The sequence below is a fragment of the Podarcis cretensis genome (assembly GCF_951804945.1).
Source record: "Podarcis cretensis genome assembly, chromosome: 2".
Lineage (NCBI taxonomy): Eukaryota > Metazoa > Chordata > Lepidosauria > Squamata > Lacertidae > Podarcis > Podarcis cretensis.
The window spans coordinates 120,413,311-120,439,456 of NC_137171.1; the positions used below are offsets into that span (position 1 = coordinate 120,413,311).

Below are 26,146 nucleotides of genomic sequence, written 5' to 3' on the forward strand. Positions count from 1 at the left end.
ATATTATCCATAGTGTTTGTTACATTACAAGTGTGATTCAAATCCTGCTCCTGCACAAACAACAAGGAAGGAATATCTCTTCTCCAGCACAATATTTGCCAGTTTACTGCATTTCTATACTACTTCTCTGTCAAGACAACCATTATTAAAATACTAAAATAAATTATTGACAGAAGAAGTAATAGAATCATAGAATCATAGAGTTGGAAGAGACCACAAGGGCCATCGAGTCCAACCCCCTGCCAAGCAGGAAACACCATCAGAGCACTCCTGACATATGGTTGTCAAGCCTCTGCTTAAAGACCTCCAAAGAAGGAGACTCCACCACACACCTTGGCAGCAAACTCCACTGTCGAACAGCTCTTACTGTCAGGAAGTTCTTCCTAATGTTTAGGTGGAATCTTCTTTCTTGTAGTTTGGATCCATTGCTCCGTGTCCGCTTCTCTGGAGCAGCAGAAAACAACCTTTCTCCCTCCTCTATGTGACATCCTTTTATATATTTGAACATGGCTATCACATCACCCCTTAACCTCCTCTTCTCCAGGCTAAACATGCCCAGCTCCCTTAGCCGTTCCTCATAAGGCATCGTTTCCAGGCCTTTGACCATTTTGGTTGCCCTCCTCTGGACACGTTCCAGTTTGTCAGTGTCCTTCTTGAACTCTGGTGCCCAGAACTGGACACAGTACTCCAGGTGAGGTCTGACTAGAGCAGAATACAGTGGCACTATTACTTCCCTTGATCTAGATGCTATACTCCTATTGATGCAGCCCAGAATTGCATTGGCTTTTTTAGCTGCTGCGTCACACTGTTGGCTCATGTCAAGTTTGTGGTCAACCAAGACTCCTAGATCCTTTCCACATGTACTGCTCTCAAGCCAGGTGTCACCCATCTTGTATTTGTGCCTCTCATTTTTTTTGTCCAAGTGCAATACTTTACATTTCTCCCTGTTAAAATTCATCTTGTTTGTTTTGGCCCAGTTCTCTAATCTGTCAAGGTCGTTTTGAAGTGTGATCCTGTCCTCTGGGGTGTTAGCCACCCCTCCCAGTTTGGTGTCATCTGCAAATTTGATTAGGATGCCCTTGTAAAAGGGCATTTCCAATGGCTTATCCATACAGTGGTACCTCGGGTTACAGACGCTTCAGGTTACATACGCTTCAGGTTACAGACTCCACTAACCCAGAAATAGTGCTTCAGGTTAAGAACTTTGCTTCAGGATGAGAACAGAAACTGTGCTCCGGCAGCGCGGTGGCAGCAGTGGAAGGCCCCATTAGCTAAAGTGGTGCTTCAGGTTAAGAACAGTTTCAGGTTAAGAACGGACCTCCAGAATGAATTAAGTACTTAACTCGAGGTACTACTGTAATTAAGTACTTAACTCGAGGTACTACTGAGGTAACTCGAGGTACTGCTGTACTTATATTTGCCCCACAATTTCTAGGCACAGGTCTGACCTTTAAAGCAGGATGAGGCCCGCATTGAACGGCTGCAAAAATATCTAGTCACCTTCTGAGATTTATGGTTGAGTGGATTTGCACTGAATTGTGTGTTGTGACCTGTCTACCCCACCATCAGATAACTCTAACACCCCCGCAAAAAGGTTTTGAGTCTCAAACTTCCATATGGGTCCTGAAAGGGTGCAGAGAAAAAATCCTTTCCCTCAGAATCATGGATGGTGGAATTGGATCATGAAGAGTTTGCAACACATCACTATATTCATCAAAGGCGCCCCTCAGGATTCCAGGGCCCCATAGATGACTTGGCAGACATGAAACCTCTTGTTTAGGACCAAGTCAATAGGCTGGGCTCATAGTTGCATGACACTCCAAAAATATTTAGTTTCACTGGGCCTTTAAATTGAAAAGGGATTTCAGGGCCCACATGTTGGTTTAAGAGGAAGCCCAAACCCACTACTTCAGATCAGTTATGATGAGTCACTTAAATGTACCACAACCCACCAAAACCAACCTTTATGTTAAACGAGATCTTGAATCAAAATGAGGGTGCAGGGACTGCATGAAAGATCAGTGAAAATCAAAACCCATTCTTTGTGTTCAGGATTGATGCAATGGTCACACAGAATGGTCACAACCAGCACTAAAAACAGGGTGGTTGGGCCCCTACATGGAAAGCGAAGTAAAAGGGGCCACACAGAAGGCCAGGGAAACTCTGAACTTTATGATCAAGAACAATGAGAGGTATAGCACAACCTACCCCAAATACAATCTTCACATTCATTGGACTGTTGAACAAAAGTAGGAGTTATGGGGTCACATTTAATGTTGGGAGGAATTCTAATCCATTACTTAGGATTGCAGGGTTATCATAGAATCATAGAATTATAGAACTGGAAGGGACCCCAAGGGGCATCTAGTCCAACCCCCTTCAATGCAGGAATTTTAGCTAAATCAACCAAGACAGATGGCTACCCAACCTCTGCTTAAAAACACCCAAGGAAGGAGAATCCAGAACCTCCTGAGGGAGACCGTTCTTTTTTTAAAAAAAAATAATAATATTTATTAAAATTTTAAAGGTTACAGAAAGAAAAAGTAAAAATACCACATTAAACAAAAACAAAACAACACATCACAATATAAAAAAACAGAAAAATAAAACCCATTAAAGAAAAACAAAAATGCAAAGAAAAATACATCAGATCTCCTCATTACTAATCTTTCATTAGCTTATTTCCTTGACCTCCTCACACCTCCCTTTTTTGTATTCTAGGTCCATTATCCATTTCAGCAAATCCTTTCCCTCTTTTAAAATTTTTGTCCTGTAAATTGTCTTAATATAATGTAACTTTACTTTTCCTCCTTTCACCAATTAACAGTCAGTTATTCCCAAATCCTTTATATCATTCCTGTTAAAATCATATAATATTATTCCAACATCCTTCTAACAGTTATTAATTTTACAATGTTTCTGTAAATAGTCTTTAAATTTCTTCCAGTCTTCTTCCACCGACTCTTCTCCCTGGTCTCGGATTCTGCCAGTCATTTCCGCCAGTTCCATATAGTCCATCACCTTCATCTGCCATTCTTCCCAGGTGGGTAGATCCTGTGTCTTCCACTGAGGGAGACCATTCTAGTTGCTTAGAGTGGCTACAATCTAACAAACACAGACAGACACAGACACACACACACACACACACACACACACACACACACACACACACACCATGTTTGTAGTGAGACCCTAAAATATTCAATTTGGGGGATCCTATAGCTAAACATGATCCAGAGTTTGGGCAGGGCTTCCAGTGAAAATGAAGACAGGAACCAGTCACTTCTCATTTGTGGTGTAGGGTGTGTATTCCATACTTCTTACCAGCTGAAAGTGTTTAGGGCAATTTGGAAGAAAGCTCTTATGGGAAAAGCCATGACTATTGTGCCACAGAGCCTGGAAGTTGGGATTATAGGAGAGAAAACTTAGATAAAGGCTCAAGGGGAATCAGAAGGAGAATAAAGAAAAGTCCTTGAAACAATAGACTTTGTTATTGCATCAACAGCGAAGAGAGATCTGTTGACACACTAACAAAAGTTGGCTCACCCAGAAACAGCTGAAAAGGTATATTAAAAACTCATTGGCTGGCCCTCAGGTGTTCTTACAATCTCATGATTAATCCAAGCCCTGAGAATTGGACAAGAAATGTGATTCATGGCACAGGGTATATTTTCTGCAAGAAACCTTTCAGGCACAGTGTAATAAATTACCTCACTTTAGCCTTGATTCTGATGTTTGGCTGATTTGTCTCAATCCCTGGTGATTTGGCAAGAATAAGAATAATTCTAAGGGGGACATGCATCACCTGAGTCTCTGTGTGGCTCAAGGCACAGGTGCATGTTGGCTATTTGCAGTATGGTAGCGCTGCAGAGAGCTTGCTGGGGAGACCATGCATTAAAAAGAAAGGGACTCAAAAATAACTTAAACAAGGTTTTAATTACAAAAAACAAAAACTCCTTATACACTAAATACATTAACAACAAACCAGACCCACCACCAACCCAACCCCCAGGGTAATGGGAGAGCTAGGTGCTGCTCCTTATGTACTACATGCAATGGCTGACACACCTTAATCAATGCAACTCGGCAGCACCTGCTATGTTTCACAGCTGTAAAGCTGGGTCTCGTTATCTTGCTCTGGCCCTTGCTCTGGCCCCTTAAAGACATACACATTAGGTGGAACAATGATGAACCTTTACATTTAAAGTAACCATTCAACATTTCCCCTGCGGTTCATCATTGTGGAACAAAAACATAAAGCATACTTTGTACATGTCTTTCATGTGTAACCTTTGGAAGTGCTTTTGTAAAAATGTCCGCAATTTGATTGTCACCTGGAACATATTCAAATACAATCATTTCATCAGCAATTAGTTTCTTTACAAACTGCAGACGTAATCTTAAGACTCTAGTGCGCTGCGTATTGGTTTCTGAGCATAGGATGGCGAGTCCACTCTGGGAATCAAGGTAAACTTTTACTGGTAGTGTTACTTGCATCTGTAGGTCTGCAAATACTTGCAGATACCATTCTACATCACGAGTGGCCTGAACGCATGCACATAATTCACTCTCGGTTGTGGAGAGACAAACAATGGTTTGTGTCTGGGACTTCCATTCAAATGGACAACCGTTATAACAAAACACCATACCAGACACACCCCTGCAATTATTTTGTTCCACTGCATGAGATGCATCGCAGAAAATTTCAAAACCTTTGTCAATACTTGACGTAAACTGCAACCTATAATGTTTGGTATGTTTAAGGTACATTACCACTCTCTTAAGAGCAGAGAAACATTGTGTAGTAGGCTTTTCCACAAATTTTGCCAGAAAGTGAAAAGCATAAGTTATATCTGGTCTTGAGATTCTTTGAATGAAATTTAGCTTGCCTATGGCAGAACGATACAGAGTTTTGTTAGAGAATGGCTTATCTTCACCTGTAAAGGTGAAACCACACACCATAGGTGTTTCCTTCCCATTTGCATTTTCTAAACGTAGCATTTCAACAAGGTCATCAATTTTTGCAGTTTGATGAACCAGAAAAGATCCATTTTTGCCTTTCTTAATTTGCATGGATAAGTAATTTTTAGCTATGCCTAATTCCACCACATCAAATTTCTTCTGTAACTGTGATACTACCTCTTCATATTCCTGTTTAGTTTTTGTAGAAATTAACACGTCATCTACATACACACATATCTTTGTTACAGAGTTTGCCCTTTCCTTTATAAACACACAATTGTCTGCCTTTCCTTGTGAAAAACCAATATCCAGCAGTTCTTTTGCTAAAGTTTGGTGCCAATTCCTTCCACTTTGGTGCAGACCATAAAGGGATTTATTTAATTTGCATACCAAACCTTCAGCAGCGTCTATGCCTTCAGGGACACGCATAAAAATTTGTTCTTTTAAATCTGCAAACAAATATGCAGTTTTTATATCTAGGTGATAAACAGAATGTCCACGTTGTGATGCATCTTTTAACAAAAGCTTAACTGTTTCATATTTTACACTTGGTGAATAACACAAATCATAATCTTCGCCTGGAATTTGTTGAAAACCCCTAGCAACTAATCTTGCTTTGTACCTTACAACTTCATTTTTGTCATTCATTTTAACTCTATAAACCCATTTTGAATCAATAAGTCTCATATCTGAGGTTTGTGGTACAAGAGACCAAGTGTTATGCTCTTTTAAAGAAGCTATCTCAGAGTTCATTGCTTTATACCAATTTGCAGCTTGGTGCTTAGGTAAATTCTGAACATCATTGTAGCTTTTTGGCTCAAAAACCGCCTTATTGGCATACACAGTATTAAAATGTTCATCTGCAAAACGTTGTGGCTTCTGCCTCTTTCTATCTGAACGTCTCAGTCCGGAAGGAGAGTCAGACTCCTCAGACTTAATGGGACTAAGTGAACTACTAGTTTCAGGTTGTAAATCATCATTGTCAGACTGAAGAGGTGCCTGTAGGCTAAGCTCACGGTCAGAAAAATCAAGAGAATCTAACCTCCCCTCGGGTGCCTGTGACTTTAAATCACCAAGCAAATTATCAGATTCAACAGGCTTTTTGTCTTTTTCCATTAATTCAGAAGCACCATTTCCTCCTGCTGCTGCTGCTGCCTCTTCCTCCTCTTCCTCAGTATTATCTATACCATTAGTATCTTGGAAGACAGCAACTCCATTCCAATTTACAGTTTGTATCATGCTTCTGGTAATATGAAATTTGCCAGTTGCTGGTATGTAAATTCTGTACGCCCCCTGCTGGTAGCCCATTAATTTTCCCTGAACACTACACTCACCCAGTTTCTGCTTAGCTGGGTAATGCATAATTACATCTGAACCCCAAATGCGTAGGTATTTCAGATTAGGGCGTTTTTTAAACAGCTTCTCATAGGGGGTGACATCTAAACCAGAATGATAACTGCGATTTCTAACATAACAAAATGCATTAAGCGCTTCAGCCCAAAAGTCTTTGGGCAGATTAGCATCGTGCAGATAAGTTTTGACCCCTGCTTGCAGATCACGCTGCACAACTTCAACAAGCCCATTTTGCCAGGGACTTCGGGGGCAAGATAACTCATGAGTAGTCCCCTGCGCTTCCAGGAATTTCTCAAAATCCTCAGAAACAAATTCTCCACCCCGGTCAGAAAACAGGTTCTTAATAGGTTTGTTAAAGTGTGTTTTTACCCAGTTGCAAAAAACTTTATACTTCTCAAATGCTTGGGACTTCTCAGCTATTGCGTAAGTCCAACAATATCTACTATACTGGTCTATGAGAGTGAGCCAGTACTTAGAACCTCCTAATGATGGCGGGAGTGGCCCAACTAAGTCACAATGTACACGCTCAAATGGCTCAGTTACTTTCCTATCTGAGCACCTACCCTTGCGTGCAACCTTAATCTTATTCTTGCAACAAGATAGACATTGCATAAAAAAATTACATGGTTTTAAGTTGAGGCCATTAACAATATTCTTTGTCTTAATTACATCAGCAAAATTCAAGTGTCCCAGAATTCTGTGCGCCTCATGGACACACCCGGAATGAGGCCTTACATTCCTCAACCCCTGGCTTGACTGTGCTGCTCTGCAATTTATAGGCGATTGGGAGTAGGTGCGAAAATACAGTCTATATAAACCATCAGAGTCCCGGGCATACAATAGACGTTTGTTCCCCTCAAAAAACTCACACATTGAATTTAAGAAACGCACACTTATGCCTTGACGAGCAAAACACCTTACTGATAATAAATTGTCCACTGATGGGCAGTAAATGCAGTTCGCTATTGTAATATTTAAAGAGTCAAGTTTAACAGTACCTCTGCCAAGTGACTGCAAGACTTGTGAATTGGCTAAATGTACATTACCAATTTCCTCTTCGAAAGAAATAAACAAACTTCGATCGTTGCAAACGTGGTGAGAGGCTCCTGAGTCCACAATAAAAGAATTCCACTTGGCACCTTTAATTCTTTTATGATCTGCAGTCCGAGCGTGAAAAGCTCGCGGCTCATTTCTGTCTTTACGGTGCAATGTTGGCTGCTGAGATGACAACCGTGACTGATGAGCAGAAACAGGCTTAGGAGTACTTTGCTTTCTTTTGGATCTGCAGTCCTTTGCAAAATGTCCTTGCTTATTGCAGAACCAACAACGCTTTGCAGCTTTAAATGCAGTCGCATCACCAAAAGGTTGCATATGGCGTTCCTCATTACTTCTGGAAATAGGAGTGCTTATGGCACAAGCCTCCCTTCTATCCAACTCGCCCATTAATCTTGCCGTTACCCCTTCCACAATTAATTGTGCTGGTGGAACGGCAGATATCTGGCTAGCTATACCATCAAAGTCCTCATTAAGGGAACAAAGAATGATAAAAACATACTGAATATCAGGTATGTCCATGTCCCTTCGAATTAATTCGCCGCGTATTGCCTCCAGACGTCTCAAGTGTGCTGCCAAATCATGACCAGGCTGCAACTTAGTCTGGTACAGCTGCTTGAAAAACGTCAATGCAGATGCTGACTCCTTTCTAACATGCACTGCTGCAAGACTGTCCCACATTTCTTTGGCAGTTTTCTTATTCCTTATATAGACTATTTGCTGGTCGCTGACTGCCAAATTAATTATCGCCCTAGCTTTTGCATCTCCTTTCAACCAAGCATTAGTTACAGGGTCAGGAGGGTCATCAGTTACATAGGTCCATACTTCTCTAGAGGTCAAAAGCGCCTCCACCCGAAAAGACCATAAACTATAGTTCTCATCTGTTAGCTGTGGGAAGACCAGAGCCTTCTCAGCTTCAGGAACCCGGTCAACCATTCTGGAAATCTTCCAGACCCACAAAAACTAAACTAACAGGAGAAGGAGTTTTCAAACCTTTCTCAGAGTCCAAAAATATGCAGTCATCCACTCAGCAGCTGGGCCCATAACCAAAGATGTTGGCTATTTGCAGTATGGTAGCGCTGCAGAGAGCTTGCTGGGGAGACCATGCATTAAAAAGAAAGGGACTCAAAAATAACTTAAACAAGGTTTTAATTACAAAAAACAAAAACTCCTTATACACTAAATACATTAACAACAAACCAGACCCACCACCAACCCAACCCCCAGGGTAATGGGAGAGCTAGGTGCTGCTCCTTATGTACTACATGCAATGGCTGACACACCTTAATCAATGCAACTCGGCAGCACCTGCTATGTTTCACAGCTGTAAAGCTGGGTCTCGTTATCTTGCTCTGGCCCTTGCTCTGGCCCCTTAAAGACATACACATTAGGTGGAACAATGATGAACCTTTACATTTAAAGTAGCCATTCAACAGTGCAGACCTGGAGGAAAACATGAGAACAAGAACGCACAGAAATGGCTCCCTGGTCTTTACATGGGTCAGCTTGGAGGGGGGTCAAAGGTCAGATTGACCTTTAAATGTCAACATACTCTTTGAATAAATGCCAGCAAAGTAGGGAGAACTTTGTTTTCCGCATAATTATAAGAATCATAGTGATTTATTCTCCCCAGCACTCAAGCGATATTTTTCGTAATTGTCCAAACCTCTGAATGAATAGCAGCCCACTGTCATGCATTGCACTGTGCTGGGGCCCGGGGGAGAGAAATCTGGTGCACAAAAGATTCTGTGTCAGAGAAATATTGAGTCAAGATTTAGAGCAGCTGAAGTAGCCAGTAGTTTACTTCAAACTAAAGAACTTTAACCCCCCAAAAAATACACGCCCTCCAAAATATCAGCAAAATCACTTGCAACTAACACCCCAGTTGTAACATCAACACCCACGTCCTGAACATTCACCCTCCCTTCCCTACAAGCTCAGTTACTCAATGGATCTGGTTCTGCTAACCATAGAATAGATGTAAGATCTTTTCAGTTGCTGTCTCTTCTGTATTGGCAAAAACTATCACTGTGGTGCTGGCCTTCCTGGCCACAAAGCCAGGAAACACGATGAGGAGATGTCTGGGGAAGAGTCTGGCTAACTTCATTGTCATTTCCTGTTCTCTTATCCAAGTTGTCATCTGCATCATCTGGATGGGAATCTCTCCACCCTTCCCAGAGTCTGACATGACCTCCCAGGCTGGAGAGATCACCTTGCAATACAATGTAGGGTCTATTGCCATGTTTTTATGGCTCCCTCAGCTACATGGGCTTCCTGGCCCACCTCTGCTTCACAGTGGCTTTCTTAGCTAGGAAGCTGCCTGGGGCCTTCATAGAATCATAGAATCATAGAATCATAAAGTTGGAAGAGACCACAAGGGCCATCGAGTCCAACCCCCTGCCAAGCAGGAAACACCATCAGAGCACTCCTGACATATGAAGCCAAGCTGATCACCTTCAGCATGCTGGTCTTCTGCAGTGTTTGGGTCTCCTTTGTGCCCTCCTACCTGAGCACCAAGGGGAAATACATGGTGGCCGTGCAGATCTTCTCTATCTTGGCCTCCCGTGCTGGGCTTCTGGGCTGCATCTTCATTCCCAAGTGCTACGTAATTGTATTCAAGCCTGATCTGAATTCAAAGGAGGATCTAATGACCAAATCACAGGATGGTGTATGATCTTGTTCTATGCAACTTATTAGATGATTAATATCTAGTGTTTGACAACAAAAACTGATTCTTAAATTACTCATTTTCAACAACTGTCATCCAGCACAGACATACTTGCAAATGTAGCTTCTTAGATTTAAATCTTTCTTCCTGTCAAATAAATCATGAATGTTGAAATTGAAGTCGTTAAAGCTTTGCAATGGCTGTAGGTCCTTTGGGCATAAGCTTGTACATTGCTTCATCACAGGCTTATCCCGCTATATTATTGACCAACCATACTAGGCTTTATGCTGCTAATATTTACCTGGGGGTCACAAATAACCAATCACACTTATTTGTCTATTCAAACTGTTGGTAGTCAGACATTTTCCTCTTCTTCTTAAATGCCTTTCTTTTGTGCTGCATAAATTATTTGATCTACAGCAAGCCTGTTAAAACAGATGTGCTTTGCTCTTCTCACTCTCAAAAGGGTTGTTATTTGAAAAGAGAACCATTTTCTATGCATTTGTAGCTTCATTTTTTTCCTGACACACCTCATTGTTATCCTTTTCTGTTTGTGCCTTTTGCTGTGTATTTGCCTAAATCCAGCCCTGACCAGATCCCTCAATGGTAAGCCAGCAAACAAGACCCGAGAACAAGAGCCCTCTCCCGTCCTGTGGATTCCAGCAACGGGCATTCAGAGACATTGCTTCCCCCATTGTAGAGGTAGAGCATGGCCGTCATGGCTAGTAGCCATCACAAGTGTTGTCCTCCGTGAATTTGTCTCATCTGCCTCCTGTGAGGCTGACATTTGCTCCATGTATTTGGAACATTTTCTTAGCATACTTTACAAAGACATTTCCTTGGGTCACAATGGGGCTAATCAAATGAGCCTCTTTCTTGACCCACTTGCAGAAGTGCGACCTTTTCCCACCCGTCACAATTCAAGTCCCCCCCCCTAGATTAAAAGTGTGTTTGTTTGTGTTTATTTTAACAGTTCTGACCAATTATTCGGTGTGTGAGCTTCTGTAACTCCATTTTCTGAACAACCCCCCCCCCCCCCAATGTCTCTGGAGGTTTAAACTCCTCTTGATAATGATGGGAGAGTGTCTCTTCAGAACTTCTTAGGCTTGCCTACCAATCTCTCATTGACCCTAGCAGATATTCTGACCACCTTTTATGTTGGTACTAAAGGGTTAAGAGGTAACAAGTCGCTCTAATCACTGAGCAGCTGGAAGTCATTAAGCATCCAGGAATGTGAGTTGGTTTGTATAAATAGTCAGTTCACCCGTGTTTCTCTCTTTCCCCCCCTTGACCTGACTCGCAGACTCAGTTTGTGGCCACGGGCGTGTTTGCTGATATGAGTTAAGTTTAGAGTAAAGTTTTTCTTTATGCCGGAGATAAAAGCATGTGTGCTTTATCACCAGGGTTTTTTTCCTTTTCTGAATAAAATTTTTCTCTGAGTTCCAAAGTGCTTGCTCCAGGATTCTTCATTTATAAAAGGTACTGACTCTCCTGCCTCCTTCAGCCGCTGCACGAAATTCTCTGCTGAGATAAGACTTATGGCGTTGGAAGCGCACTGGACGTTTATTTAACATTAAACTAATCAAAGTTTAATGGACATTTTATCACCAAATACTTATCCATGCTGGCAGATGAGCTAGCAATGGACTCTTTCCAGTTTGCCATGCTCCACTGGGAGTCCAAATGAGCATCTCTTTTGATCCCCTTGCAGGAGGGTGTCCCGGATAGTGTGACCTTGTCCCCACCCTCCACAATCTATGTCTCTGAACCACTTGTTATCTATAGATTAAATGTGTCTGTGTGTGTTTATTTTAGCAGTTCTCCCCTGCCTCTTATGTGCCAGAGGGACAACTGGAGTTGATCTAGGGTGAATTTCCTTCCACTATGACAAGTTCTGCCATGTCTAAAGAAGTCAGGAGACAGAGCTTCAGCTACAGAGAATCTGAGATGTCACAGATGAAGTGGGGAGAGCAGCAGCAGGAGAAACTCCAGCCAGAGTTAAATAGGAACACATGCTGGATATGGTTTGCATTCTCCACCTCCAAAGGAGCTGACCGTGGCTTTGAGACTAGAGAGGCTGCACTTCCCATATTGTTACCTCTGCTCAAAGAAGTTTTAAAATATATAGCAAAGCCTGCAAAATAGATGCAAAGCAAATGGGATGAGTGGGTGTACCATGAGCAGTTATCTCAAGTCAAAGGGCATTGGGCTTTCTGGAAGAAATGGTCTTCCTTTCTCCATTACTTTCTTCATCTAACTATCATTGCCGTGATATTTCCCAACAGAAATGAAGAAGAAGGGGGGGGGGGGAAGCACTCTTTCTCGCCAGCTCAAAAGCAAATAAGTCCTGAGACACCGTGAAGAGCAACAGATTTATCAGGGCACAATTATCTCAGTATTTTTAACATAATGTTTGTGAAGGAAAATTCAGGTATTAATTGTATGTGCAATGAAGAGCAATTCATATCTCAAAGTTCAACATGCTTTAAATGGCATTTTACAATAAGGGATAAATTATTCTTACCATGTTTATTCCCCCCTCCCAAGAACCCTCCCATTGTGGTATATATATATATATATATATATATATATATATATATCTGTAAATAATGTTTCTGTGCCCTCTGTTAACTGTTCTGTAATCAAAACATTTCACTACTCAATTACACTTTTCTCCTCTGTTTGTTTTAGCAGTCCCAATCAATTTTCCTATTAAATCAATATTTTGAAATGCAGGAAAAGCCAAAGAACGTGAATTTTAAGAGAAAGACATTCAGCTTTCCAAGTTAAAATAGTACAATTAAAAATAAAATTTAAATATTTAGACACTTCTTAAAAGTTTGAAAAGTAACCATCAGAAAAGGAGCCATAAACATGCTTTTAAATCTAAGAAGCTACATTTGCAAGGCAAGTATGTCTTTTTCAACATTACTGTGCTGGACAACAGTTGTCGAAAATGAGTCATTTAAGAACCAGCTTTTGTTGTCAGATGCTCCTTTGTGTTTAGCTCAGGCCTAAGTACAATTATGTAGCACTTGGGAAAGAAGATGCAGCCCAGAAGCCCAGCACTGGAAGCCAAGATAGAGAAGACCTGCACAGCCACCATGTATTTCCCCTTTGTGCTCAGATAGGAGGGCACAAAGGAAATCCAAACACTGCAGAAGACCAGCATGCTGAAGGTAATCAGCTTGGCTTCATTGAAGGCCCCAGGCAGCTTCCTAGCTAAGAAAGCCACTGTGAAGCAGATGGAGGCCAGGAAGCCCATGTAGCCAAGGACACCATAAAACATGGCAATAGACCCTTCATTGCATTGCAGGATGATCTCCCTGGGCTGGGAGCTCATGTCAGACTCTGGGAAGGGAGGAGAGATTCCCAGCCAGATGGTGCAGATGACAACTTGGACACTGGAACAGGAAATGACAATGGAGTTGGCCAGACTCTTTCCCAGCCATCTCCTCATCGTGTTTCCTGGCTTTGTGGCCAGGAAGGCCAGCACCACAGTGATGGTTTTGGCCAACACAGAGGAGACGGCAACTGAAAAGATGATGCTGAAGGCCATTTGTCGGAGAAGGCAGGTCACTTTCCTTGGCCTTCCAATGAAGAGGAAGGAGGACAAAAAGGAAAGCAGGAGGGAGTTGAGGAGGATATAGGAGAGGTTCCGGTTGTTGGCTTTGACTATGGGAGTTTCTCGGAATATAATGAATATTCCAAGCACAACACACGTGCTTAGGAATAAGAATAGGGCAAAGGAAGCTAGGAAGATCCCCAAAGGTTCTTCATAAGCCAGAAAAGTGATGATCTTGTAGAAACATTGATCTCTGTCCTTGTTTGGATGCTGATCTTCTGGACACCTGGTGCAACGCTCTGCATCTGTAAAGAACACAAGGAATAACAACTTTACTGCTTTTCCTTAACAAAAAGTAATACCAAAGTGCTCCCCACTAAAAGAAAATATAAAAACCATTGTGTACAACCAGGGAGAGCAGTTTTTGGTATTAATAATATTACGGGATAGGAAAAGGGACCTTGTTGGACTCAACTATATGAAACATTTGTGCCTGACAATCATCTGGGAGTTCATGGTATCTCTTGTGCCAAGTTTGACTAACAGTCAAAGTAATGTCAAATTCCCATATCTCAGGATTTTCTCCCTCTCTGTGTAGGCTTCTAATTGTCATTCAATGTGTCAATACAGCATGTATGAACACCTAATGGGGAAAATGCCCAGTTGTGTTGTAGCAGTGCATCAGTTCTAGAACTCCCCTTTAATAAACCCCAGACACCAGAAAGATCCTTTATCCTCTTCCCCAAGGCAGGTCTTTCTGCTGGTGTCACCCACCTTCCTGAGAGGCCATTGTTCCTTCCGCACAGGGAACGCAGTCATAGCAGCAGAGCAGCATTCCTTCCTGAACTACCTTGAAGAATCCAGGCTGGCAACTTTCCACACACCTGGAAGTAGGCAGGGGCTGAGCATAAAGGGGCATCAAAGAGAATGTGTGAAGGCTGCTGTGTTAAGGATGATAGCAATATATTACTTAACTGATTATCTTTGACCACATTTATAGACTGCTTGATTGCAGAAAAACCTCTCATGAGAATGTTTCCCTATTTGATCAGAACCCTAGTTCCTTCTGCTTCCCTTCCCCTGTTGCTCAGCTCTCTTTCAGTTTCCCCTCTTGAACATGATAAAGTGTCATGATCACTGTATTAATCAGAGGTAGCTAAACTTTATTCATTTGAGACCCATAGTTAAATTTCCTAGAAGGGTTCAAGTTAGGAGTTCATCTCTTTATGCAAACAAATCTATTGCACACCTTTCTGAAAGTTGTTCCATAGAACATGGATTTACAGGAGCAGTTCAGGAAATATTGCCAGCACTGAGGCTGCTAAAAGCCACACTGTCTTACAGATTTTAAGTTTTTAGTGGTTTAAATATGACAGGGGAAGGGGGAAACCAGTGGCCACATCATCTAGTTACTAAAACACCCACCTTGAAATTACACTCCCATAGTAGCTGATTCATGCATATACAGAGTTTCACAGGGACCCACTGTTAGATTTTCAAGGAATGCAGGAGGCATTTGAAGGCAGTGCGACACAAAACATGGTGGCATGATTGGAACTTATTGGATGGGAAATCTAATAAAATAAGTTATTTCCCCCACCTGGTTGTGCCATTTGGGACACACAGTGGCATTCTGGTCCATGGTGCACTTTAGGTCCAGGGATCTCTGCCTATTGATGCTCCCAATGATCTCCCTAAGGAGGGACCGATTTGGAAACACCACCCAGTTCACGATGTCCAGGTCAGCTGCCAGTTCCCCGTTCTCATCCAAATACACTCCGTCCATTGAAGAATTGTAAAACTGGGTGTCTCCCAGGAAAGAGTGGAGCTAGAATGGCAGAGAAAAGGGCCGCATATGGAACAGGGGAAACAACACTGACTATTCCACTCTGAGCATTTCATGCTTGGATCTGCTCTCATTTGGGATTGGCTACAGAGTGTCAGGGATTGGTTGAGCAGTTTGGTGGGAAGCACTAGCCAGGGAACCCCCAGGGGAGGAAGGCTCAGAGCCAGGGGATTGGTGGTGGGACACTGAGGAGAGCTCAGAGGAAGAAGACTGCAATGAGGGGCTGGATGCTGAAGGGGCAACAGGGTTTAGTGAGCAGGGAGAGTCGGTGATGGGGAGCAGTTCAGACTCTGAGGCTGAAGCACAGGAGAGGGTTCAAGAGGCTGCTGGAGAATCCAAGGACCTTTTGGGAATGATAAGGACAGAAGTATCTAAATTGTACAAAAAATTATTTATGTATGCAACTACAGCAGCTAATCTCCTAAAAAAGAAAGAAGCAGAAGTCCCTGCAAATGAAAAATGGATACAAAATCTAATGCAATATGCAGAAATGGTAAAACTTACCGGAAGAATAAGAAACCATCATAACAAAGTTTTTATAAAAGATTTTTGAAATGGTTTATTGAATATTTACAGATAAATTTCAAACATCTAAAAACATTGGCAGGATTATTGTAACATCCTGCAATTTCATAAGAATATATATTTAAAGTAGATCATTTAAAGAGCAAATTATATGAATTTGGATATGCAGAAGATATTAAAAAGTAAATTTAAGGAACCATAGAAAGAGGGGGAAGGAAGTCAGTCTTTGAAATATTAAAATGATTGTAAAACTAATTAAATGTATAAATTAGAAAAGTACCATATTTTTTGCTCTATAAGACTCACTTTTTCCTTCCTAAAAAGTAAGGGGGAATGTGTGTGCGTCTTATGGAGCGAATGCAGGCTGCGCAGCTATCCCAGAAGCCATAACAGCAAGAGGGATTGCTGCTTTCACTGCACAGCGATCCCTCTTGCTGTTCTGGTTTCTGAGATTCAGAATTTTTTTTTTTCTTCTTTTCCTCCTCCGAAAACTAGGTGCGTCTTGTGGTCTGGTGCTTCTTATAGAGCGAAAAATACGGTATAAATAAAACTATAAAGAAGAAGAAAAGACCATTTGGGAAATGTTGCTGAGTTCTTTGCTGTTTTCTGTAATAACTAATAAAATGTATACATTTTAAAAGTATAAACAAAAACTTTAAAAAAGATAAAAGACCATATGGGAAGTGTTGCTGAGTCATATGCCGTTTTCTTGAATAAATAGTTAAGAAGTGCCTGCCTCTATGTTCTGACCTGCATGTGACTCCAGTCTGGCACCAAAAGATGTACAATGAAGGTGCCAGACAAACTTCCCTGGAGACAGCATTCTCCTAATGGGGAGCCACTGCAGAAAAGTCGCATTCTCGTGTTGCCACCCTCCAGACTTCTCATGATGGCGGCACACGAAGAAAGGCCTCAGATGATGATGAGCTATTATCTGCTCTCAATAAAAATATTCAAGATAAAAAATATTCAAGATACTCTATATGAAATGGAAAATTTAGTTCAAAGCATATTAATGGGATCGGAATATAAATACGCCAGAAATATGACAAATGTCCGTATGCAGTGGACGCTCGGGTTGCGAACGTGATCTGTGCGGGATGCATGTTCGCAACCTGCAGCGTTCACAACCTGCAGCGGCTTGTCAGCGCACACATGGGTTGCGATTCAGCGCTTCTGCGCATTCGCAACAGCCAAAACCCAGAAGTAACCCATTCCAGAACTTCTGGGTTTCAGCGGGTCTATAACCTGAAAAAAACACAACTTGAAACATCTGTAACCCGAAGTATGACTGTGTATCAGACTCTATTGTAATGAGAAGATGAGTCACTCAGACACTGAATACAGGCTCCATCAACACACACAATCTTTGGACAAAGGATAGAGCTTCTCACCTTCCCACCACATTCCCCAAGTTCTCAAGCAATCTCCAAGGCAACCATTCAGGAATTGTACAATTGATTGTCACGTTTGGCTGAGATGTCCAAGATGGGAAAGGAAATACCTGCCATGGCTGTAGCCTTTGAACTTCCAGACTGTCCTTCAACCTCCACTTAGATCTAGAGGAATACACAGCATTTAAGGAACGGGCCACAGCTTGGACAGTGCTGTAAATCCTGTAGCTGTTTAGAGATAAGAGTCTTTCCAGATATTCTTGGGGCAGCATCTGCAGTTCCTCTCTTTCTCTGCATCTTGTCCAGCTTTTCACTGACAATGTATTCTGTGAATAGGAACAATTAAAAGCTTCCTCCCAAAACTGCTTGATTGCAAAGAAAAAGGCATAAAAATCATCATATTTTGTCCATTTATTTGCCCCAATAGAGAAAGAAAGAATACTGTGAAAGTGCTGGAAATCTAAAAGACTGTCGATCAAATCTACACTCAAATCCCACATAGATGTTGTGATCAGGACTTTCCCTGCAGTGGGTTTGACCAGCTGGTCAAATATTATTTTTCCAAGTCGTATTCCCACCAAGAAATAAGTAGTTTCTACATAATAAAAAAATACATGGACTTGTGCCCACTTTTCTAATGGAGGAACTTTGACTGTCAAATGTAATCTATTCAGTTGTGGAATGCTTAGTGAGATGGCAACACAAATGCCACTCTCTTCAAGCATAGGTGTCAATTTCTTCATGAACTTCTCTCCATTGTCGGTGTCTGGAGCAATGAGACCAATGAACGTCCATCTGAAGTGATGGAGCAGCTTGACAATCGCTGGGTAAACGGCCTCTTCTTTGGGGACCGTCCGATAGAAAAAGGGGAACTGCCTCTTGTCATTCAGAACATGGGAGCCAAAAGCATGGCTGACCTGGCAAAAAAAGGACTGTTGGTTTGCATTGTTTGGGATCAAAGACGAAATAGTTCTTACCCCCCAATAACATATATGTTCTTTATAAAGACATGTTACCTTTTTTGCCAAGACTTTCCTTGGAACATAAGATTGCACCCCATCTTTATCTTTGTGAAGTCCCTCAGTTCCTGTTTTCATCTTTTAAAATAAGCTTTTATCATTCCATTTTACTGGTATTGAACTGTACATTAGTATTCTACAGTACATTTCAACAATTTTCTTACTGCTTTATGTGGTGCACTACTAAAAGGTTTTTAAATTATTGAGTGGGTTTTGAAAGTTTTCAATTAATAAACAAAATTTCACAGTTTCACTCAAGGGAAACTTTTCTGCTTTATTCAATTTTTAGTGGTATGGTGACTAGTATGAGGGAAGTTCCCTTCCTTCTCATTTTATATGCACAGGCATACAAACACACAAACACACACACAAATCCACATTTGACACAAATGGAAGGGAGGAAGGACAGGTAATATCCAAAAGAGCACAGCAATTCATCTGACCACTCCTTATCTCCTTTCTTCAATTCCTTGACTTCCAATGTCTTCCTCATTCTGAGTTGACACTACCCAACACTTTCATGGCTGAGAACCACAGTCAGATGATCCCACCATCTCCATTCCTACCTGTGGCATTTTATAGATGCTCAACATGCTTGAAATCTGGATGGAGTTCTCAGAGTCAGAGTCAGCCCCTTCCAGAACAGCAATCAAGTTATTCTTTCCTCCGCAGTTGTAGTTTGGAACATTCGCCTGTCTAGAAGAGACCAGGTCTACCAAAGCTTCATACGTCATCCTTCCATGAAAAAAGTTCTCATAGATATTGTAGCCCAGAGTGATGTTGGGCAAGAGCCTGGGATTCTGGTTAATCTCTTGAATGGCAAAGAAGAAGGACAGGGGCAGCCAGTACTTTGTTGCTATTTTCCTGAAAAAATGTACATATCACAGCCTATGCTCCAGCATTCAGTGAATATAACACTTCTAACTCTTGCTTTTTTTGACAAGCTTCTAAGGATAATCTAAAGTCCTGGATTCTATTTCTAGAATTTAATCACCCTAACACTGATCCAAATTTGAACGTTTGATAGCAAATTCCCAATTAATGATGCATGAGTGTTGGGAAAGTCTTGTTCAGTCAATACTCATTATCCTATGGAAAACAAAACTAAAATAGAGTGGATTTTTCATGATGGAATTAGATGGGCACAGACTTTCAAAGAATAATAGGAGAGAAAAGGTTTTTAGAGGCTCATTAAATAACACGGAACATCTATTTCCCCCCTCTCTCATACTCTCCTCCCTTCCCCTCTGGTCCCTTCCAACCTGTTATTTTTATAAGTAATTTTACTGATTTGTTTTAAAAAAGAATGCAAACATTAAAAAAGAAAGAAAATAAAGAATAAAAAATATAGACCCCAAAGCACCACAACCTGGCAGGACCAAAGTACACAGATACACTACAGCTCCAAAAGGATGATAAGTAAAAATTGATATTACACGGAGCAGCAGTAACCCCATTCCCCTAAATTGACTTACCTACTAAAGCTGGTAGAGGGACCAGCTTTGAAGTGCCACGGATTTAATACAGCAGCTGTGGCAGAGAAGATTCCACTAATGAGGTGGTCTCCTGGCCTGTAATAATTGAATGGCTCAATCCAGTCTCTCTCCAAAGTCAAGGGGCATTTTGCCTTCACTCCACAGTCTGCATGAGGCAGGAAGAGCAGGAGAAGCAGTACCATTCTTTGCCTGCTTGGAACACCTTCCTTGTCTGTGACTGCTCCTCTGAACTAGAAAATAATTAGATAATGTTGATGGAATCCAACCAAGACTTCACACCTAGAAGGGATCGAAGTCAGCCTTGCACCCATGTATTGCAACTCGCCTGTCCTAAATCTGAACCCAAATTGTCAGTGGTACAGAAGGCCTTTATGCACCAATTCCTCTCTGCTCTGATGATTGTCAACGTTGTTGACAATTCTGATATCTCCCTGAGTGGACTCAAAGGTGATCTTTGGACAAAATCTCTGGAGCTTTGTTGAGAGGAAGATGAAAGAAAAACCCCTCTATGATTTTGATGATTTTGATAATTATAAAGGGAACAAGCATGGCCTCTGAAATGTCCTGAACTCTTTACATGGCTTCATGCACAGGTGCAGGCTGGAGAAAAACATGTTTGCAAAAACTCTGTCTGTCCTACACTTGGATTCTATGAGGAAACAAAGAAGTTGGAGCACCCCAACTTAGAGGAACTAGACAAGCATGTCCAATTTCACCCTTGCTTTTTCATATTTCCTTCTGCTATTAGACAACATAGGGAGATCTATGGAGCAGTCCACAAGTCAGTTAAATATAAATTGATTTAATATACAGATGATATTCTTCTGATGATTTCTAAACCTCATTTTACTATTTCCATGTTTGTGCAGATGTCTTCACAAATTGGGTTTGGTGCCTACAGGTGAAAATTTACTTACCCATTCATTTAAGGACTATCATTTGTTCCAAATCTATTAAATATTTAATATTTAATCTATTAAATATTAAATATTTAAGTATGGTAATACCAAGAGATTTAACTCTCACTTTGTAAAACGTAACATATATATAGAGAGAGAGAGAGGAGAGAGAGAGAGGAGAGAGAGAGAGGAGAGAGAGAGAGAGAGATTTTTTCAGTCGTTATTAGCTGGGAGTCATTAAGCCTAACACTTTGGGCAAGAACATATATTATACATCACAAACAGTTGATAAAGTCACATTCCCATATATCTTTTTAGCTTCTTGGGGACCTTTCCAGTTGTTATGGTATTTTATATAATTTTGTAGCTACTGAGCCCAATTCAGCATGTCGGTACTTGGATCAGAGCCCAAGTTTTTAGAGGAGGACACCCTCCCCCCAATCTCTGCCATGGTGAATGTTGAGATCTGCAGGATAGTTCAGTCAATTAGCATAGCATGTTGTCTGGTGACGTGAAACAGGATGTTCGGTGTTGCAGCACCACAAATATCAACCTTCCAGGTAACACAGCATGGAAAACAGAGAAGGTGAATGGTGAATTTACTTGATTGCTTTAACAAACTGAATGCTATGATGAAATTCCTATACTACCTGATTGTAATAAATCCTCTTATGATACTCCTTCCATAGTTGTAAACTCTCGAAAGCACACACTTCTACTCTTCTGCACTGTAAAATGTTGCACCAATAAAGACCACTGCTGAATAGGAGGTGGGTAACCATTTTTTTTTAACGAACGACCACAGAAACCCGTGTTGAACCTTCAGTGGGTATGGCCCAAGTATCAAAGTAGAAGATGTAGGAAAACCACTGTGATTTTAATAATCACAAAGGAAAGAAACAGTAACTCTACAACATCCTCAAGAATTTATTGATATTCATGTGCAGGGGTCGTAGTGGGGGGGCGGACCTGAGGCGTGCCTGGCCTTAAATAGCATTAGGCCACGCCTCCCTGGCCCGCCGATTGGCGGGCAGGGGGGCAGGCATGCCCGGGGATTCCCTGGATCTCGCGGGGGCTGAAATCCAGCCCCCCACGCATGTGGGAGGGGCCAACCCGCAACCCCCTCTCCTCCCCGAGGCTCGGAAATGGCTTTGTGAAAACTCCCAGTTTTCTAGCTCCCTACTCTGAGATACCAAACCCTCCTCACTTGAACTGCTAGTCACTTTGGGACAGGGCAGGCCTTACACTTGAGATTCTCTTGGAAGGAGGGCTGCCCTCTCACAGGGAAGTTGGTGTTGGTTTGCAAGCCCCCTCCACAGAGGCTGGCCCCTCTCACTGTCCTCGGAGCTTGCATACCGGTAACCTCCTCTGGCTGACATCCAGACAGACCAGGGAGATTTTGATAGGCGACATTTTCCCAAGCGTGGGTAAATGCACACCCCCTCCTCCTGCTTCTTCCCTAGCAGGGAAAAGGAGACAGACAGAAACGTCTATTTACATTCTTTTATTTCTGTCTACAGCACTAGAGAAAAACATGTCCGTTCAAGTCAGTTCTTCTAGCAAGTCAGACAAACTTCCTGTACATGCGCAAACGGAAGGTTTCAAATTACACTCTTCACAGAGCTCTGAGAAGCCTGTGAACTTCCTGGGAAATTCCTTCCCACAGTTAGCCACATCATGTGATGTCAACAAGCTAGCTGTTTGCAGCTGCGATGTTTCCATATACTGACAGCTGGGGGGGGGGGAGGAATCAATTCAGTATGTATTCTGAGCAGACAAAACAGTGCTCCCATAACTTCACTTCCTTATTCTCACTCAGCTGAGCAGCTCTCCTCCGTTTAAATGCTACCTGAGAAGTAGCTAATCAAAGGCAAAGAGGAGGAGGAGGAGGAGGAGAGAGGGGTGTGGCTGGTTAAAGGAACCCCCTTCCGGAGTGCTGAATTAATTTTGAATTCCAAACATGACTGAAAGTGAAGCATGACATGGGGAATGTCACACTCCAAGTCTGCGCTAAGGAAAGGGAATGTGGAAACCAACACAAAGAACTTTTTTTTTACAAGTAAAAAATTATCACATTACCAAATATGTAACCATATAAAGAGATTTCTCTGAATCTCGAGACTTTCCCCCATCCCCTCCATGGGTCCTATGGTCAACATTTAAAACTTCATATTATTCCATAATCTACATTTTCTATCCTTCCGCATTATCCATAGTGTTTGTTACAAGTCTGATTAAAATCCTGCTCCAATGCAAAAAAAGCACTTTTATTATTAAGAAGGGAAGGTATATCTCTTCTCCAGTGCAAGATTTGCATGTTTATTGCATTTCTATACTACTTCTCTGTCAAGGCAACCATCATTAAAACACTAAAAGAAATTCTTGACAGAAGAGGCTCATCCATACTTATATTTGCCCCATATTTTCTAGGCACACGTCTGTCCTTTAAAGCAGGAGGAGGCCTGCATTGAATGGCTGCAGAAATATCTAGTCACCTTCTGAGATTTATGGTTGACTGGATTCACCTTGAATTGTGTATTGTGACCTGTCTACCCCACCATCAGATACCTCTGAACACCCCCAAAAATTGTTTTGAGTCTCAAACTTCCATATGGGTCCTGAAAGGGTACAGGGAAAAAAATCATTTCCCTCAGAATCATGGATGATGGAATCGGATCATGGAAAGGTTACAATACATCCCAAAGCATAACAACAACAGCAATTTATACCCCGCTCTGGCTGGGTTTCCCTAGCCACTCTGGGCAGCTCCCAACAGAATATTATGTTGGGAATATTTGGTGGTAGCACAACCCACCAAAACTAACCTTTTTGTTAAATGGGCTCTTGAACTAAAATGAGGGAGCAGGGCCTGCATGAATGATCAGTGAAAATCAAAACCCATTCTTTATGTTCAGAATTGTTGCAATGGTCACACAGAATGGTCACAACCAGCCCTAAAAACAGGGTGATTCGGCCTCTACATGGAAAGGGGGGTAGAAGGGGCCACACAGAAGGTCAGGGAAACTCTGACAATGAGACAGTGACAGAGGCATCACATAACCTACCCCAAATACAATCTTCACATTCATTGGGCTGTTGAACAAAAATAGGAGTTATGGGGTCTCATTTCATGTCGGGGGGGAATAATCCATTACTTAGGACAGCAGGAGAATCATAGAATTATAGACCTGGAAGGGACCCCAAGGGGCATCTAGCCCAACCCCCTGCAATGCGGGAATTTTAGCTAAATCAACCACGACAGATGGCCACCCAACCTCTGCTTAAAAACACCCAAGGAAGGAGAGTCCAGAACCTCCTGAGGGAGACCGTTCCAGTTGCTTAGAGTGGCCACAATCTGACAAACACACACACACACACCATGTTTGTACTGAGACCCTAAAATATTCAATTTGGGGGATCCTATAGCTAAACATGATCCAGAGTTTGGGCAGGGCTTCCAGTGAAAATGAAGAGAGGAACCAGTCACTTCTCATTTGTGATGTAGGGTGTGTATTCCATACTTCTTACCAGCTGAAAGTGTTTAGGGCAATTTGGAAGAAAGCTCTTATGGGAAAAGCCATGACTACTGTGCCACAGGCCCTGGAAGTTGGGCTTGTAGGAGAGAAAACTTAGATAAAGGCTCAAGGGGAATCAGAAGGAGAATAAAGAAAAGTCCTTGAAACAATAGACTTTGTTATTGCATCAAGAGAGAAGAGAGATCTGTTGATGAACTAACAAAAGTTGGCTCACCCAGAAACAGCTGAAAAGGTATATTAAAAACTCAATGGCTGGCCCTCAGGTGCTCTTACAATCTCATGATTAATCCGAGCCCTGAGAATTGGACAAGAAAAGTGGTTCATGGCACAGGGTATATTTTCTGCAAGAAACTTTTCAGGCACAGTGTAATAAATTACCTCTCTTTTATCCTTGATTCTGATGTTTGGCTGATTTGTCTAAAACCCTGGTGATTTGGCAAGAATAAGAATAATTATAAGGGGGAGATGCATCACCTGAGTCTCTGTGTGGCTCAAGGCACAGGTGCAGACCTGGAGGAAAACATGAGAACAAGAATGCACAGAAACGGCTCCCTGGTCTTTACATGGGTCAGCTTGGGGGGGTCAAAGGTCAGCTTGACCTTTATATGACAACATACTCTTTGAATGTTCCATAAATGCCAGCAAAGTAGTGTGAACTTTGTTTTCCGCATAATTATAAGAATCATAGTGATTTATTCTCCCCAGAACTCAAGCGATATTTTTTGTAATTGTCCAAACCTCTGAATGAATAGCAGCCCACTGTCATGCATTGCACTGTGCTGGGGCCCGGGGGAGAGAAATCTGGTGCACAGAAGATCCTGTGTCAGAGAAATATTGAGTCAAGATTTAGAGCAGCTGAAGTAGCCAGTAGTTTATTTCAAACTAAAGAACTTTAACCCCCCCCCCCAAAATACATGCCCTCCAAAATATCAGCAAAATCACTTGCAACTAACACCCCAGTTGTAACACCAACACCCACGTCCTGAACATTCACCCTCCCTTCCCTACAAGCTCAGTTACTCAATGGATCTGGTTCTCTAATAAAAGACTCTAATAAAAGAGTCTGGCTAACTTCATTGTCATTTCCTGTTCTCTTGTCCAAGTTGTCATCTGCATCATCTGGCTGGGAATCTCTCCTCCCTTCCCAGAGTCTGACATGACCTCCCAGCCTGGAGAGATCACCTTGCAATACAATGTAGGGTCTATTGCCATGTTTTATGGCTCCGTCAGCTACATGGGCTTCCTGGCCTCCATCTGTTTCACAGTGGCTTTCCTAGCCAGGAAGCTGCCTGGGGCCTTCAATGAGGCCAAGCTGCTCACCTTCAGCATGCTGGTCTTCTGCAGTGTTTGGGTCTCCTTTGTGCCCTCCTACCTGAGCACCAAGGGGAAATACATGGTAGCCGTGCAGATCTTCTCTATCTTGGCCTCCAGTGCTGGGCTTCTGGGCTGCACCTTCATTCCCAAGTGCTACATAATTGTAGTCAGGCCTGATCTGAATGCTAAGGAGGATCTAATGGCCAAATCAAAGGATGGTGTATGATCTTGTTCTATGCAACTGATTTGATGATTAGCATCTAGTGTCTGACAACAAAAACTGATTCTTAAATTACTCATTTTCGACAACTGTCATCCAGCACAGACCTACTTGCAAATGTAGCTTCTTAGATTTAAATCTTTCTTCCTGTCAAATAAATCATGAATGTTGAAATTGAAGTCATAATAGTTTTGCAGCGGCCATAGGTCCTTTGCGCATAAGCTTGTACATCGCTTCATCACAGGCTTATCCCGCTATAATATTGACCAACCGTACTAGTCTTTATGCTGCTCATA

The 26,146-nt window shown here is 42.0% G+C and overlaps 2 protein-coding genes across 2 annotated transcripts in view; both read right to left on the reverse strand.

Moving 5' to 3' along the window:
• The window catches only part of LOC307210963 (vomeronasal type-2 receptor 26-like), a gene marked incomplete at its 5' end in the record, with an annotated part of 223,647 nt that overhangs the window by 119,115 nt on the left and 78,386 nt on the right, over window positions 1-26,146 (reverse strand). The window lies entirely within an intron of this gene.
• LOC307207054 (vomeronasal type-2 receptor 26-like) overlaps window positions 12,937-26,146 on the reverse strand; it is a 38,532-nt gene continuing 25,322 nt past the window's right edge. The window contains exon 5 of the mRNA XM_079960745.1: window positions 12,937-13,906. Within this exon, the coding sequence (XP_079816871.1) occupies window positions 13,002-13,906 (905 nt within the window). The 3' untranslated portion in view covers window positions 12,937-13,001. The remainder of the gene's footprint in view (window positions 13,907-26,146) is intronic.